We start from the raw sequence: 18,436 nt of genomic DNA, 5'->3' as shown, positions 1-18,436 counted from the left end.
TTTTGTAAATACAATATTTAGATAGATTGTAATATTTGTTGTTATTGAATAATATTTTTATTGTTTGGTTTGACTATATCGTAATATAATATAACTGATAAGTTTACTAAAATAGCATCAATTATTTTAAATATTAAATATATCAAGAATAACATATAAAAATAATTTAAGAAAACCTCTTTCTACTAATTTATCACCAATTATGTAGCTTAGAAACAAGAGCAGAAACTGAAGAAAAGATTAACTATCATTAGCAAAAAATAATAATCATAGAACGATGGAAAAGGAGTAAGAAACGAACGGAACTTTGGAGATTTAGATGAAAAAAACACGAACCAATTCTAGAAAAGATTGAAAAAGATAAAGTAGGTCAATAGGTTGGAGATTTGGAATTAAAAAAAGGTAAAGGATAAAATATAATTATGGAGTAATAAGTAAGATATAATTGGAAAGAAAAATAAAAAAACAATCACACCAAATCAGTTATTTTGTAAAATGAGGCTATGGATTTAACAATACAATATTATTAATTTTAAATAAATAATTAAAATAAATATTATTTTGGTATGATAATATAATATAATACAATACGATACAATGGGGTTACAAGTTGTTTGTGAATTCCAAAATCATAAAAAATAATTAACCTAAATAACCGAATATAATTTATATATTATATATGTATAATTAATGTATAATCTATACATATACCCATAAAAAAAAGTAAATATTGAACCGAACAGGCTATTTGTAAAATCAATGATACACGTTCAGCTTCCGAAACTTTCATAGGAAGTATATTCTCCCATTTCCCAAACTCTCTCTATTGTCACCCAGATATTCCAGCTCCATATCAATACTTGTAGTGCACCAAAATTAATACTCGAATTATCATAGTCAATTAATCATAATCGGAAACAGCGACTGACGGTGAGGAAATCCGGATGTGGGTGCAGCTGATTTGTGGTCTAGTCGTTTACAGAGTGGTTAAGCGCTTCTTTTACGACGACGACCTTCTCGACACCGAAGCCTCTGATTTCAATGCCCTCTTTTCCGTTGCACAAAGGTATATCACACTAGCTTTAAGATAATGATAGGTGTTCGGGTCAGACTCAGCACATTTTTCTGAGTTAATCCACCCTTTACCTGCTATAACCTATAGGTGGTCACCCTCTTGGGATTGTTACAGTACTATCATGCTTACTCCAAATGAAAAATTTAAAGCTAAATAGTTTTCAAATATAAAAAGTTAGTTTCTTTTTGGAACGATTAATTAAAAAAATAGTGTCTGGAACAGATAGGTTATTTGGTTTCTTTTTTGTGGTCTTTTCCACTGATTGGTGATTTAATGATAATTCTCATTTCCTTTTTGTGTGAAACTAGACTTGAGAAGATCTATGGTGGTAAGGTTTATGTTGGGCTTCAAATTCCTGATGCTGATTCTGGTTCTCGGCAAAGTATTGATATAGTTCTCGTCACACAGCGGTATGTATATCTAAATATATCAAACCCGAATGTTTAGTATATATTTAAATAGTTCCTTGGTTATTGCTATAATCTTAATGCTTTGTGTTTGAGTAGGATTTTTACACACTAAAGTTGATTTCTCTTTTCTGGTTTTCCATATTCTTTTACTTGTGTTGTGTCTGTTCAAGCTCATTTTATACAAGAAGGTACCTCAAGAATAACACTCTCTGTTATTAAAGAGTTCTATTTCTCTTCATTAGCCTGAAAGAAAACCAGGGGATAATATTAGGTTTTCGTTCTGCAGGGAAGCAGTAGTAATCTGTGTAAAGAATGTCTCGGGATTTGTGGCCACTGATAAGGATGGGAGATGGGTTTGCACTGGAGGGCATAAATACAAGACCCAGCATATCTCAGATCCTGTAAGCTGAAAATCTTTGTTTTATTATTTGTTTGATGTTAGGGATTCAATCTAGTTGATGTTTGAAAGATTTGGTAGGTCCATCGAATCCTTGCCTTAGTGGCACAAGTTTAGTGAAATTTATGCTTTTACACTTTCACTGCTACTCATGAGGCCAAGTATCGCGTAGAGTTTGTATATTGTGCGAATTTCTAAACGTAAAATTGCTTTATGCCTGTACACGAGTAATTCTCTGTAGTTCTACATGCTATTATTGTCTCCTTTTAGTCTTCATGACTATGCAAATAAGCTGTCTAGAATTTGTTCGTCATGATTGTGCCAAGAAGAAATTATATCTCTTTTGCTGTTTATATTCGGTTTCATAAAAGGACTTTAACGGAAAGCAGTGGTGACTGGTGAGATAAATCCCATGATTTTCTACATGTAGAATTTCAAATTGAATATCAAACACTCTCTGAAGAGATAAGTTTCCTTGCTTATGTTTACTACAGACATTCTTTCACTGAAGTTAGTTGTCCCTTAAAAACACCCTGCCAGCTATATCCCCTCTCGTGAAACCGTTCTGTTACAAAATATCTTCTTGGACCAAACTGCAGAGTTATTTTGTTGTTTCTGCGATTGGATGTTGATAGTATTGATTATTTCTACCCCAATTAATGCTGGAGTTGGCATGAACAATTTCTGAAAGCCAATTTGTGAAATCTGAATAATCCCCCAACACTTTTTATGAAATTACTTCCTATAATTAAATCAAGTAGCAAAAGAAATGCAGTTTGCTTCATAGAGTCCAGCATTATGCTGCGGATGGTAATGCTTACAGAGAGAAAACAACCCGTAGGGCCTGCTAGCTTAGCCCGATTAATAATATTTAACTCACTATATGAGTTTTCCATATTAGTTTCTCTGAAGAACCAAGTAGGAGTACCAATGTCATCCCTTATTCAATGAATGGGCTTGAACTGTCTGGCAAAGAAAGTATCTTGGAGGCGCAACTTTATGGCACTGTTGTTCATATGATGAAGCATATCCCTAAAGGCTCTCTCTGAGAGGAGATGCAACCAGGAGATTAGCAGTTGGCATTTGCTGTTGGCTGTTTGATTGTATGGAGAGTAAGCTCATCTTTATGCAATGGTAGTTATGACCCCTTGTCCTCGCAAAGTTTTATAGTGAGATTTTATTATGTTCTGCATTGAATTGCCGCTTCTAGGATATTTGGTGGGGATACAATTTAATTCAGATACCCTCTTTTGCTTTCTTCTTTTCATTCTTGCATCATTTCTGTTGCGGTGCATGCTCTGGTCGACAATATCTTCTCATCGAGTAATTAAGTTTTGATCATATGGTTCCTTAACTTTGGAAAGGACTGCATGTGGAATGTTGCTTTTCTTAATTCCATTGCGTGATTTAAGTTTCTATATTTCAGGCAGCAGAGGCAGAACGATTAGTTCCCATTCTTGAATCTTATCTCGAACAAAGGGGGGTTGCTCTTCCTGAAGGATACTTGTCTTCTAAAGTTATATGTTCAAACCCCAATTTCAGGCAAGCATTTTATTAAATGTTGAAATTAAAGTACTTTTTTGTCACGACCCAGAAATTCTGCCCTCGGGACCGTGATGGCGCCTAACATTTCACTTGCTAGGCAAGCCAACGTTAGAATAGTTTATCCATGTTTTTAACAGTTCAGATTAAATAATAATAAAGAAACCGAAATAATTGATATAAATCTGAAGTAATGTGCGGAAAACCATAACAACTAAAGTATCTAATACAGCCTCGAATCTGGTGTCACAAGTGCACGAGCTACTAAAATACTACAGATAAAGGTCGGAATGAAAGTAAAGCTGTCTAAAAGAAAAACACAGCTGAGATAAAGTAGGAGGGGACTTCAGGGCTGCGAACGTCGAGTAGCCGTACCTCAAGTCTATACACTGATATTCAACCCGAGCAATCTATTGACCGCCGCTGGGACCGACTCCAAAATCTGCACAAGATGTGCAGAGTGTAGTATAAGTACAACCCACATGTACTCTGTAAATGCCGAACCTAACCTCGACGAAGTAGTGACGAGGCTAAGGCGGGTCACTTACAATGTAACCTATACGCATTATAAAATAATGATAGGAAAGGAAAATACGGAAACGAAATAAGGCAGTTAACTCATGAAAATAACTCAATCTTCGAAGAAAAACCAGTAAATGCCAGAAATACCAATCCCTAGAGTCTTGTATGAAAGTACTGAAGCCAACACAACACAATAAGGAATAGAAATACATAAAATGCTGCGGCGCGCAACCCGATCCCACCATACAACACTATCCTCCCTTATTCCACCATATAAATATCAATAATAATAAATACATATATGTTGCGGCACGCAACCCGATCCCACCATATAATCGGAGTCAATATCATAATTCACCCTTATTTCACCATATCAATCCACCCTTATTTCACCTGTTGCGGCGCGCAACCCAATCCCACCGTATCAATATAAAGTCACCCTTGTTTCACCATATAAATCCACCCTTATTTCACCTGCAACCCAATCCCACCGTACAACACTATCCTCCCTTATTCCACCATATAAATATCAATAATAATAAGTAAATATATGTTGCGGCACGCAACCCGATCCCACTATATAATCGGAGTCAATATTATAATTCACCCTTATTTCACCATATCAATCCACCCTTATTTCACATGTTACTGCGCGCAACCCAATCCCACCGTATCAATATAAAGTCACCCTTATTTCACCATATAAATCCACCCTTATTTCACCTGTTGCGGCGCGCAACCCGATCCCACCATATCAATATAACTACATCAATAAGTGCAATCGATTTAACAACTCGAATCACAAGAATCTCTATGATTAATGAATATAAAAACTACACATCAAGAAGGAATCTCGTACCAAATCATGAAAAGCTACACTTAATACTGAGAAACAAGACAGTCAAATATATAACAGGTAAAGAGGTACAAGTAATACAATTAAGGCAAATATCAATTAAGCATAGAAGCATGATAGAAATTAACATTTTATGATGCGAGGATAATAAATGACAACAAGTTAAGGCATGTGAATCAATTAAGGCATATAACAACCAAGACATGAAATACTATAATTAATGAAGTACGGGTAGACATGGAAACAAGTAATTGATGGCGTATACTCGTAACCTCGCATATACGCCGCTATTCATGAAATTCACATAACACATAGCATCAAGGGTTCCTAATTCCCTTAAGTCAAGGTTAGATCCAATACTTACCTCACTCCGTAATCAACTCAAAATTCAATCACGATCTTGCCTTTCGAACAAGCCTCCAAAGCAACAAAATCTAGCAAATTATTGACCAAACGATTCAAAATAAGCTTTAGAAACTACTCACGAATGAAAGAGGTTCAATTTAGATCATTATTAAAAAAGTCAACAAAAGTCAACCCCGGGCCCACTTCGTCAAAACCCGAGGTTTGGTCCAAAATCCGATCACCCATTTACCCCCGAGCCCGGTTATGCAATTTCAATTCGAAATCCGACCTCAATTCGAAGTCTAAATCTCAATTTTACAAAAATCCCTAATTCTACCCAAATCCCTAATTTCTACCATGGAAACCCTAGATTTAAAGTTGAAATCTTATGGAAGGTAATGGGTAATTGAAAGAAAGTAGATTAGAGTCACTTACCAATAAATTTAGGAAGAAAAGCTCTTGGGAAAATCGCCTCTAAGGTGTTTAGGGTTAAGAATTTGAAAGAATGAGCTAAAATCCCGTCTTTCATAGCTTTTTGACCAAGCGCAGATGTTGCAATTGCGAACCCGCAATTGCGACCTGGGGTTCGCAATTGCGAACCCCGCAAATGTGAAAAAGTCTTCGCAAATGCGAAGGTTTCACATCTCTGTTGTCATCGGAAATGCGAACAATTTGTTCACAATTGCGAACACGATACTATCGTAAATGCGACAGAAATCTCGCAAATGCGAGAACCCCAGTTCTAGCCCATGCTCGCAAATGTGAAGTGTCCTTCGCAAAAGCGAGGCTCGCATTTGCGAAGTCTACAGTCTAGCCCCAGATGAAACTTGCACCAGCTATGATTCTAAGTCCAAAACCACTCTGAAGCCTATCCGAAACTCACCCGAGTCCTCGGGGCTCAAAACCAAACATGCATACAAGTCGAAAAACATCATACGAACTCGCTTGCGCGATCGAAACACCAAAATAACACCTAGAACTGCGAATCAGACACCAAAACGAATGAAATTTTCAATGAAACTTAAGAACTTTCAATTTTTCAACCGGACGTCCGAATTACGTCAAATCAATTCTGGTTTGCACCAAATTTTGCAGACAAGTCATAAATACTATAATGAACCTATGCTAGGTTCCGGAACCAAAATCCGGGCCCGGTAGCAACAAAGTCAAAATTCGGTCAAACTTATTAATTCTTTAAACCTTTAAGCTTCTAGTTTTCAACAAATTACGATAATTCGAGCTAGGGACTTCCGAATTCGATTCCGGGCATACGAGCAAGTCCCAAATTACGATACGAACCCACCACGACCGTCAAAACACTGATCCGGGTCCGTTTGCTCAAAACGCTGAATGAAGTCAACTCAAATGAGTTTTAAGGCACGATTTTATATTTTCGTCAGTTTTTCACATAAAACTCTTCCGGAAAAAGACACAAACTGCGCACGCAAATCGAGAAAGGCTGAATGGAGCTATTCGGGGTTTCGAAACATAAAATTGAGGATTAAATCTATAAATGACCGATCAAATCATCACATTCTCCACCTCTAAAACAAACGTTCGTCCGCGAACGGTCAAAGAAAAGTACCTGGATTGGTGAAAAGGTGTGGATATCTGCTCCGCATGTCCGACTCAGAATCCCAAATGGCTTCCTCGATCGACTGACCTCTCAACTGCTCTCGAACTGAAGGATAACTCTTACACCGCAACTGGCGGATCTGCCTGACTAGAATAGCCACCGACTCCTCCTCATAAGTCAAATCCTTGTCCAATTGAACTTAGCTGAAATTCAACACATGGGACGAATCACCGTGATACTTCCGGAGCATGGACACATGGAACACCGGATGGATTGCTGATAAACTGGGTGGCAATGTGAGCTTGTAGGCCACCTCACCCACTCTTTATCAAAAGGTCCGATATACCTAGGGCTGAGGCTCAACTTGCCCTTCTTTCCAAATCTCATCACACCCTTCATGGGTGAAACCCGGAGCAACACCCTCTCTTCGACCATGAATGCAATATCACGAACTCTACGGTCGACATAACTCTTCTGCCTAGACTGAGCGGTGCGAAGTCGATCCTGAATAATCTTGACCTTATCCAAGGCATCCTGTACCAAATTTATACCCAACAACCGAGCCTCCCCGACTCGAACCATCCAATTGGCGAACGACACCGCCTCCCGTATAATGCTTCATAGGGAGCCATCTGAATGCTAGACTGGTAGCTGTTGTTGTAGGCAAACTCCGCAAGTGGCAAGAACTGGTCCCAAGAACCCCCGAAATCCATAACACAAGCGCAAAACATGTCCTCTAATATCTGAATAATGCGCTCGGACTGTCCGTCCGTCTAGGGATGAAATGCTGTGCAACTCAACCTGCGTGCCCAACTCACGCTGTACAGCCCTCTAGAAGTGCGAGGTGATCTGCGTACCTCAATCAGAAATGATAGACACAGGCACACCGTGAAGACGGACAATCTCGCGGAGGTAGATCTCAGCTAACCGCTCTGAAGAATAGGTAACTGCAACTGGAATGAAATGTGCGGACTTGGTCAATTGTCCACAATGACACATACGGCGTCGAACTTCTTTTGAGTCCGTGGGAGTCCAACAACAAAATCCATAGTGATACGCTCCCACTTCCACTCAAGAATCTCTAACTTCTGAAGCAAACCACCAGGTCTCTGATGCTCGTACTTTACTTGCTGGCAATTTAGACACCGAGCTACATATGCAACTATATCCTTCTTTATCCCCCTCCACCAATAATGTTGCCGCAAGTCCTGATACATCTTGGCGGCACTCGGATGAATGAAATATCGGGAACTGTGGGCCTCCTCGAGGATCAACTCACGAAGCCCATCCACATTGGACACACAAATACGGCCCTGCATCCTCAAAACTCCATCATTTCCAACAGTAACCTGCTTGGCACCACTGTGCCACACCGTGTCCTTAAGGACAAGCAAATGAGTATCATCATACTGACGCTCTCTGATGCGCTCATACAAGGAAGACCGAGTGACTGTGCAAGCTAAAACATGACTAGGCTCTGAAACATCTAACCTCACAATCTGATTGGCGAAATCCTGAACATCTCCTGCGAGCAGTCTCTCACCAACTGGGATATACACAAGGCTACCTATACTCGTTGCCTTTCTACTCAAGGCATCGGCCACCACATTGGCCTTCCCGGGATCATACGAAATGGTGACATCATAGTCTTTCAACAACTCCAACCACCTTCCCTGACTCAAATTGCGATCCTTTTGTTTGAACAAATATTGAGGACTTTGATGATCCGTGAATACCCCGCATGACACGTCGTAAAGATAGTGCCTCCAAATCTTCAACGCATGAACAATGGCTGCCAACTCCAACTCATGAACAGGGTAATTCTTCTCGTGAACCTTCAACTACCGCGACGCGTATGCAATCACCCTGTCATCCTGCATCAATATGGCACCGAGCCCAATATGAGATGCATCACAATACACCGTGTAAGATCCTGAACCAGTGAGCAACACCAACACTGGCGCCGTAGTCAAAGCAATCTTGAGCTTCTGAACGCTCAACTCACACTCGTCCGGCCATCTGAATGGGGCACCCTTTTGGGCCAATCTGGTCAATGGGGCTGCTATAGATGAAAACCCCTCCACGAACCGGCGATAATAATCTGCCAAACCCAGAAAACTCCGGATCTCTGTAGCTGAAGTAGGTCTAGGCCAGTTCTGAACTGCCTCAATCTTCTTAGGATCTACCTTTATGCCCTCTACTGATACAACATGTCCCAAAAAGGCGATTGAGTCTAACCAAAACTCACACTTTGAAAACTTGGCATATAACTGGCTATCTCTCAGAGGCTGAAGTACAATCCGAAGATGCTGCTCATGCTCCTCTCGACTGCGGGAGTAGATCAAGATATCATCAATGAATACAATCACAAAAGAATCCAAGTAGGGCTTGAACACCTGGTTCATCAAATCCATGAATGCTGCTGGGGCATTTGTCAACCCAAATGACTTTACTAGGAACTCATAATCCCCATACCGAGTTCGAAAAGCCGTCTTAGGGACATCGGATGCCCTAATCCTCAACTGATGGTAGCCAGACCCAGTGTTGTCAAAGGCGCGCTTAAAGCTTGCTTAAGAGGCTCAAATACGTTGAGTGCTTCTCCTCGCCTTGTGGGCTCTTTAGTGTCGCATCAAAGCTCTAAGGCATACTTTTTCTTGCCAATGATTGTAATCCTGAAAAGGCGACCTTAAACAATTGATATTTCACTTTATCGTGAATGTTTTTTCAATTTCTTTGTTCATATATTTGTTATTCATGCTTATAATGATTAGTTCATATATTTGTTATTCATGCTTATAATGATTAGTCTTGGACTACATGTATATTTTTACTTTTTCTCCCGTTGCGCCTTTTTTCATTAAAACCCACATTTTATTTGCGCTTTGCGCTTAAAGCCTCAACGGACCTTAGAGCTTTTTTGCGCTTTTCGCCTTTGATAACACTGGCCAGACCTCAAATCAATCTTCGAAAACACTTTGGCACCCTGAAGCTGATCAAATAATTCATCAATCCTCGGCAACAGATACTTGTTATTGATAGTGACTTTGTTCAACTGCCGATAGTCTATACACATTCTCATCGATCCATTAATCTTCTTCACGAACAACACAGGCGTACCCCAGGGCGAAACACTAGGTCTAATGAACCCCTATCAAGCAAATCTTGCAACTGTTCCTTTAACTCCTTCAACTCCGGCGGGGCCATACTGTATGGCGGAATAGAAATGGGCCGAGTGCCCGGAGCCAAATCAATACAGAAATCAATATCTTTGTCAGGTGGCATCCCCGACAGGTCTGCAGGAAACATCTCTGGAAACTCACGAACAACTGGCACTGAATCCATGAAAGGAACCTCCGCACTAGAATCACGGACATAGGCCAAATAAGCTAGACACCCCTTCTTGACCATGCGTCGAGCCTTCACATAAGAGATAACCCTGCTGGTAGAATGACCAAGAGTCCCCCTCCACTCTAATCGAGGCAACCCCGGCACGGCTAAGGTCATCGTCTTGGCGTGACACTCCAATATAGCATGATAAGGTGACATTCAATCCATACTCAAGATAACATCAAAATCTACCATATCAAGAAGTAGAAGATCTACACTAGTCTCAAGACTTCCAATGGTAACCACACACAAGCGATTGACACGATCTACCATAATAGAATCTCCCACAGGCATGGATACATACAGAGGAGCACTCAAAGAATCACAAGGCACAATCAGATATGAAGCAAAATAGGATGACACGTAGGAATAAGTAGATTCCGGATCAAATAGAAGTGAGGCATCTCTATGGCAAACAGGAACAATACCTGTGATAAGGGCGTCAGATGACTCGGCCTCAGGCCTAGCTGAGAAAGCATAACATCGGGGCTGGGCCCCTCAACTCTGAACTACATCTCTAGGACGACCTCTAGCTGGGTGGCCTGACCTCCACCTTTAACGACCTGACCCCCAACTCTGGCTGCTTGACCCCTGCCCCTGGCTGGCTGAGCGGGCGGTGGAGCCACCGGTGCTGGAACCATGCACGAGAACTCTGCTGTGGCATGCCGCCCAATAATCTCGGGCAGGACTTCCTGATATGCCCAATACCACCACACTCAAAACACCCATTCTGCTCCTGTGGTTGCTGAAAGTGAAGCTGACCCGAACGGGCCGGATAACCACAGTGATAGCTCTGAATCGGAGGCGCACTGATAGGAGATGATGGTGCACTGTAGGCTGGCTGCCCAGAATAAGGCACATTAGGACCACGACCCCCAGAAGCACTGTGAGATGCCTGAAGCGCTGAATGAAATGGCCTTGGAGGATGGCCTCTACCAAAAGCACCCCTGCCTCCAGATGAGGCACCGCTGAAACTACCGGAATGATAGAGCCTCTTATCTCACACCGGCCCCATCTCCTGAGCACGAACCAACTCGATCCGTTTGGCAATATCTACAGCCGTCTGGAAAGAAATATCACTCCCTGTCTCCTTGGCCATTTGAAGCCTGAGAGTGTAAGTGAGCCCATCAATAAATCTCCTCACTCGCTCCTTATCAGTTGGAAGCAAGATAGTGGCATGGTGAGCTAAGTCCACAAATCGAGTCTCATACTGGGTGACAGTCATACCATCCTGCTGACGTCGCTCAAACTGCCTGCGATACTGCTTTCTTAGGGTGACAGGGATGAACTTCTCTAGAAATAGGTGTGAGAACTGATCCCAGGCAGTAAGAAAGAAGTGACATTTTTCCTAAACTCCATAGCCTCTGGAAGATAAGTACACACGTCTCCGTACCGATTCTCCAGACTCTACTAAGCTTGCTCGTGACTCGTGAGACCTAGGTAACCTAGTGCTATGTTACCAACTTGTCATGACCCGGAAATCCCGCCCTCGGGGCCATGATGACTCCTAACATTTCATTTGCTAGGCAAGCCAACGTTAGAATAGTTTATCCATGTTTTTAACAGTTCAGATTAAATAATAGTAAAGAAACCGAAATAATTGAAATAAATCTGAAGTAAAGCGCGAAAAACCATAACAACTGAAGTATTTAATACAACCCCGAATCTGGTGTCACAAGTGCACGAGCTACTAAAATACTACAGATAAAGGTCTGAATGAAAGTAAAGATGTCTAAAAGAAAAATACACAACTAAGATAAAGTAGGAGGGGACTTCAGTGCTACGAACGTCGAGCAACTGTACCTCAAGTCTCCACACTGATAGTCAACCCGAGCAATCTATTGACCGCCGCTGGGACCGACTCCAAAATCTGCACAAGATGTGCAGAATGTAGTATGAGTACAACCGACCGCTTGGCCTAACCTCGACGAAGTAGTGACGAGGCTAAGATGGGTCACTTACAATGTAACCTATACGCAGTTAACTCATGAATATAACTCAATCTTTGAAGAAAAATCAGTAAATGCCAGAAATACCAATCCCTAGAGTCTCGTATGAAAGTACCGAAGCCAACACAACACAATAAGGAATAGAAATACATAAAATGTTGCGGTGCACAACCCGATCCCACCGTACAACACTATCCTCCCTTATTCCACCATATAAATATCAATAATAATAAATACATATATGTTGCGGTACGCAATCCGATCCCACCATATAATCGGAGTCAATATCATAATTCACCCTTATTTCACCATATCAATTCACCCTTATTTCACCTGTTGCGGCGCGCAACCCAATCCACCGTATCAATATAAAGTCACCCTTGTTTCACCATATAAATCCACCCTTATTTCACCTGTTGCGGCGCGAAACCCGATCCCACCATATCAATATAACTACATCAATAAGTGCAATCGATTTAACAACTCGAATCACAAGAATCTCTATGATTAATGAATATGAAAACTATACATCAAGAAAGAAACTCGTACCAAATCATGTAAAGCTACACTTAATATTGCGCAACAAGACAATCAAATATATAATAGGTAAAGAGGTACAAGTAATACAATTAAGGCAAATGTCAATTAAGCATAGAAGCATGAGAGAAATTAACATTTTATTATGCGAGGATAATAAATGACAAGTAACAAGTTAAGGCATGAGAATCAATTAAGGCATGTATTAATCAAGACATGAAATACTATAATTAATGAAGTATGGGTAGACATGGAAACAAGTAATTGACGGCGTATAGACACTCGTCACCTCGCATATACGCCGCTACTCATGAAATTCACATAACACATAGCATCAAGGGTTCCTAATTCCCTCTAGTCAAGGTTAGATCCAATACTTACCTCACTCCGCAATCAACTCAAAATTCAATCACGGCCTTGCCTTTCGAACAAGCCTCCAAACCAACCAAATCTAGCAAATTATTGACCAAACGATTCAAAATAAGCTTTAGAAACTACTCACGAATGAAAGAGGTTCAATTTAGATCATTATTGAAAAAGTCAATAAAAGTCAACCCCGGGCCCGCTTGGTCAAAACTCGAGGTTCAGACCCATTCATCCCCGAGCCCGATTATGCAATTCAATTCCTAATTCGACCTCAATTCGAGGTCTAAATCTCAATTTTACAAAAATCCCTAATTCTACCCAAATCACTAATTTCTACCATGGAAACCCTAGATTTAAAGTCGAAATCTTATGGAAGGTAATGGGTAATTGAAAGAAAGTAGATCAGAGCCATTTACCAATGAATTTAGGAAGAAAAGCTCTTGGGAAAATCGCCTCTAAGGGGTTTAGGGTTAAGAATTTGAAAGAATGAGCTAAAATCCCGTCTTTCACAGCTTTTGACCAGGCGCAGATTGCGACCTGGGTTCGCAATTGCGAACCCCGCAAATGCGAAAAAGTCTTCGCAAATGCGAAGGTTTCACACCTCTAATGCCATCGCAAATGAGAACAATTTGTTCGAATATGTTCGCATTTGCGAACATGATACTATCGCAAATGCGACAGAAATCTCGCAAATGCGAGAACCCCAGTCCCAGCCCATGCTCACAAATGCGAAGTGTCCTTCGCAAAAGCGAGGCTCGCATTTGCGAGCGAGCCTGACCTCGCATTTGCGAAGTGTGTAGTCCAGCACCAGATGAAACTTGCACCAACTATTATTCTAAGTCCAAAACCACTCCGAAGCCTATCCGAAACTCACCCGAGCCCTCGGGGCTCCAAACCAAACATGCACACAAATCCAAAAACATCATACAAATTCGCTCGCACGATCAAAACACCAAAATAACACTTAGAACTACGAATCGGACACCAAAGTGAATGAAATTTTCAATGAAACTTAAAGAACTTTCAATTTTTCAACTGGATATCTGAATTACGTCAAATCAACTCCGGTTTGCACCAAATTTTGCAGACAAGTCATAAATATAGTAATGAACATATACCAAGTTCCGGAACCAAAATCCGGACCCGGTAGCCACAAAGTCAAACTTCAGTCAAACTTATTAATTCTTTAAATCTTTAAGCTTTTAGTTTTCAATAAATTGCGATAATTCGAGTTAGGGACTTCCGAATTCGATTCCGGGCATACGCCCAAGTCCCAAATTACGATACGGACCTACCGGGACCGTCAAAATACTGATCTGGGTCTGTTTGCTCAAAACGTTGACCGAAGTCAACTCAAATGAGTTTTAAGGCACGGTTTCACATTTTCGGCAATTTTTCACCTAAAACTCTTTCGGAAAAAGACACGGACTGCGCACGCAAATCGATGAAGGCTAAACAGAGCTCTTCGAAATTTCGAAACACATAATTGAGGGTTAAATCTATAAATGACCTATCGGATCATCACATTTTTGCACAATACTTTCTCAAGTTACTTCTTCTAGACTTAGAGTTGGTCAACAGACAACAAGTGTGACCTTAATGCCGGCTCAATGATTGTACATGTCCCAAATAAAAATACCTCTGTTCCTGATTCAGTATCATTGAGAAACATAGTGTTGAAGGGAAGACTTCCTCACTAATCAGAAGATATATATAAGCTAGTTATCTCCAGCAGCAGTTGTTTCAGAGCTTGCTGTATTGTTTCTCTTCATAGTTTTGAATCCTAAAGCCATAGTTTGAACTTAATGTAGCTTACACATAGCTTGGTTAAATGGGTTGTTCCTTGATGCTTAAGACATAAAAGACCCATCCAATCTCCTAATTAAGCATCTAAGTCTTTAACTTATTTGACAAGTTTTCCTCGGTTGTCATGGACCGTTTCAAAGGTTTAGCGCTTGATTTTTCCGTTTGTCCATACAGTTGCACGTTTCACCATCCTTTCCACGTAGGCTTTACATAATTTCACTGGTTGGAGTTCCTCATTGATCAACCGGTCAATTTACCATGAATTAAAAAAATTGAGTTGCTTCTTTACAGCCGTTTGAATTTTATTTCATGCAAAATTAACCAAGAACGATGTAGGCTCTACAGAGTGGTGGTCAGACCAACGATGTATGAGGCTGAGTGTTGGCAGATTGCTCATGTCCAGAAGATGAAGGTAGCAGAGATGAGGATGTTGAGATGGATGTGCGGGCACACCAGGTTAGATAGGATCAGAAATGAGGTTATTCGCGACAAGGTGGGTGTGGCCCCTATTGAGGACAAGATGCGGGAAGCGCGACTTAGGTGGTTTGGTCATGTAAGGAGGAGCATAGACGCCCCGGTGAGGAGGTGTGAGAGGTTGACATTGGAGGGCCTAAGGAGAGGTAGAGGTAGGCCAAAGAAGAGGTCGGGAGAGGTGAGTAGGCAAGACATGTCACAACTTCAGCTTACCGAGGACATAACCCTTGATAGGAAGGTATGGAGGTCGACGATTAGGGTAGTAGAGTAGGTAGTCTAGAGTGATCATAACAGTAGTATTGACACACAGTCTCGCTTTCTGTTGGTAGTAGGTTTTTATGACTAACCGTTGTTTTCTTTCATTGTTGATCACCTTACTATGTTGTTTTTATTCTGCTTCTATATGGCTTTTTGGTACTGTCCCTTCTTGTCTATATTTTCACTAATGCGGTGCTCATACTTTCTTGAGCCGAGGGTCTATTGGAAACAACCTCTCTATCCTCACAAGGTAGGGGAAAGGTCTGCGTACACACTACCCTCCCCAGACCCCACGATGTGGGATAATACTGGGTATGTTGTTGTTGTTGTTGATGTGGGCTCTCTGGCCTTAATAATACCAAAGCCCGGTTTGGAGCAAATTCGTAGTTGCTTCTATGGAATATAAGTCAATGTGTTATAATTCGGGTTTTCTGTCATAAACCATTGTTGTCGTTCAAATGTCACATTTTGTTTGTCTTGTGATATTTAAAGTTGTTTTGCATGGACTGGTCTAAAGCCTGTTTCTGCCTTTGCAGTGCCATTAGCTCGGCCTCTTTTCCGCCCGAGGTCATAACATATGACCAGTGGATGCAACTAAAACCAGAATATAAAAACATGCTTTCTGGTTGGATTAAAGGTGCATTTCGTAGTGGGAAGAAGGAAATGCAGGAATCAATAAATGAGAAGCTTAACTTCGTTCTTAATACAGCTCCGACATCGGATAGGTCTGTTGTCTTGCGTATATTTTTGTTTGTTTTCATGTCTAAATTCGATGATGTTTGCAGGAATTGGAGGGAAACAGTTGGTCCAACTGTTTGTCCAGAAGTAATGTATTTCAATTGTTTCTGTAATTAAATTATTTGCATTGTGATAAACTGGGCAGATATTGAAGAATAGCATCTATCTAGAGGAAGCTGGCTGTTTAATCCACATGGTCATAGGAAGTCTATCTAGTGATGGAACCCACTATTTGAATTTTGGTGACATGAGTGCAGTAAGCATTTGGTAGCATTACTAGTAAAGTTGAAAATATCAGCTTTCTTTGGAAAAAACATCCAAGATATGTCTTCCGTGTGATTGAGAGAGGAAGAATGTGAACATCAAAGAAATGAAAGTCATTCAACAGAAGCACAGCAGCTTGATGTGGAAATAATTTCCCTTATATTCTGTTAAATGAAATTTGAACTTTGTATACTCTCAGTCAAGTTTAACCTTTTCGTTCTAGGTTTACTAAAATTCTTCTGAATATATGCAGGTTAGAGCTTAAAGGTAATAAATGTCTCCATGGAGAGTTTCTGGAGTTCAAAGGAAACAGAGAAGATGTTCAGGAAATGAGAAATATCAGGAGATCAAAAGTTAGTAGATTAGAGATCCAGAAAACGAGCATGTTTGGTCTGGGTAAGGAAACTAAAATACTTTGTAGTAAGGAAATTCTGCTGGCCTGATTCAGTAGAAGGATTCCTTATAATATCTTCATTATGTTGGTTAGACATGTTCTGCATGGCAAATCGATCTTATACTTAGCTGAAATTCTAAATAAAGCATTGTTGCTTTGCGAGATGCAGCTCATTCAAAGCTCAAAGTTCTATACTGCCCCCGAGTTTATCGGGGAGAAGGAGTATCAGCTTCTGAATGGAAGGAAGTCACTGTTCGATCCTGCACAGAAGTGAAATTTCAAACCCAAGGTTCAATTAAACCACGCAAATATAAGTTGTCCTCTGTCATTTCCATGTCACTGAGTGCCTGAGGTTAGCTGTCGTGAGTATAAATACTCATAATTCTCGAGATCAGTGGCGAAACCAGGAATTTTCGCAAGGGTGTTCAAACTTGAAAGAAGTGAAAAATTCCCCGACAAAGGGTGTTCAGTATATGTTATACACCTCTAAAAGCTAATATTTTATCTATATAAACAGTGTAATTTGTCGACGAAGGATGGTCAACTTGGTCAATTGACCATCCTTCGGATAAAGTAGCTTCACCCTTGCTCGAGATGGAGCAATGGTTTTATAAACTGTATAAACTATAGTTTATGTTTCCTTTCCATGTTTTAAGCTGATATGCATATTAAGTCTACTGTTCATGTCCCATCGAAAATGGCAATTTCATGATCCCCTGTGTCAAAGTCAATGTGTAATGTCGCTATTGCGCCCATGCCATGAGGTCTTTTCCCATACGTGGTGTACTAACTCCAGAAAGTAATGGAAAGAGTGGAGCTTGGATATGATAGCGGAAGCAGATCCAATTCAAAATTTGAAGTTTATGAGTTCCTATAACAGTTACTATATAATAATAATTGGGTTTACAATTAAATATTTATAAATATTTAGGTGATTTCTTAATATATATATACAGGGTCTAAGCAAAAGTTATTGGGATCCTGTGAACCCATAGATTGTGCTCTAGATCCGCCAATGAGCGGATGTATTCCAGGTATAATTTATAGAACTTCCTTTATGATGTAAATGCACTATCTAACCTTCTCCGCTTGTTTTAATAGAATGTTGGTAAGTGAATTGCGTGCCCATCATCATCCTTGCATAGCGGTCATGTTATTCTTCTCCGTATGATCCGATTTTGTTGGATGTCCCAAAGGGATGATTACTGTTTAGTGTTTATAAAGCAAATTCCTTTTTTGTAGTTTGTCTCTTGCAATGACAGTAAACTAGTGCGACTGAACTGGGGATATTCTCCAATAGTTTATTCACTTTGGGGAGGGTTATTCTCTTTATTTATTCAAAAAAGTCATTCTTTTTAATTCTGAAGGCAAAATAATTTTGTAAGTAAGAGCGTAATCTCTTTGAGGTTGCAAAGTTAAAAAATAAAACTCAGAGAACACTCACATAGTGTTTTAGTTTGTTGGTTCTTTTCATCTGGTCCAGAATCATTGTTAAATGTGAGAGTTGTGAATATGACCTGTAAAGCAGAATAGTTTTTGT

The 18,436-nt window shown here is 40.3% G+C and overlaps 1 protein-coding gene across 1 annotated transcript; it reads left to right on the top strand.

The window, feature by feature from the left end:
- Positions 1–732: 732 nt before the first annotated feature.
- On the top strand, positions 733–17,585 carry LOC107790245 (uncharacterized). Its single transcript, XM_016612150.2, has 7 exons — positions 733–1,066; positions 1,384–1,485; positions 1,772–1,886; positions 3,309–3,424; positions 16,037–16,225; positions 16,756–16,898; positions 17,066–17,585. The coding sequence occupies exons 1-7, from the start codon at positions 945–947 to the stop codon at positions 17,245–17,247; spliced, it is 969 nt and encodes a 322-aa protein (XP_016467636.1). The 5' UTR covers positions 733–944; the 3' UTR covers positions 17,248–17,585.
- Positions 17,586–18,436: the final 851 nt, after the last annotated feature.

The sequence above is a fragment of the Nicotiana tabacum genome, chromosome 19 (assembly GCF_000715075.1).
Source record: "Nicotiana tabacum cultivar K326 chromosome 19, ASM71507v2, whole genome shotgun sequence".
NCBI classification, from domain to species: domain Eukaryota; kingdom Viridiplantae; phylum Streptophyta; class Magnoliopsida; order Solanales; family Solanaceae; genus Nicotiana; species Nicotiana tabacum.
Note: the sequence above shows the minus strand (reverse complement) of the source record. Positions and strands in the feature narration are given on the sequence as shown.

Excerpts from the sequence above, each read along its gene's own strand:
- LOC107790245 (XM_016612150.2), top strand. The coding sequence starts at position 945 with ATGTGGGTGCAGCTGATTTGTGGTCTAGTCGTTTACAGAGTGGTTAAG. Across the intron at positions 1,486-1,771 it reads ATAGTTCTCGTCACACAGCG|GGAAGCAGTAGTAATCTGTG; the intron begins GTATGTATATCT and ends TTCGTTCTGCAG. Across the intron at positions 16,899-17,065 it reads AACGAGCATGTTTGGTCTGG|CTCATTCAAAGCTCAAAGTT; the intron begins GTAAGGAAACTA and ends TGCGAGATGCAG.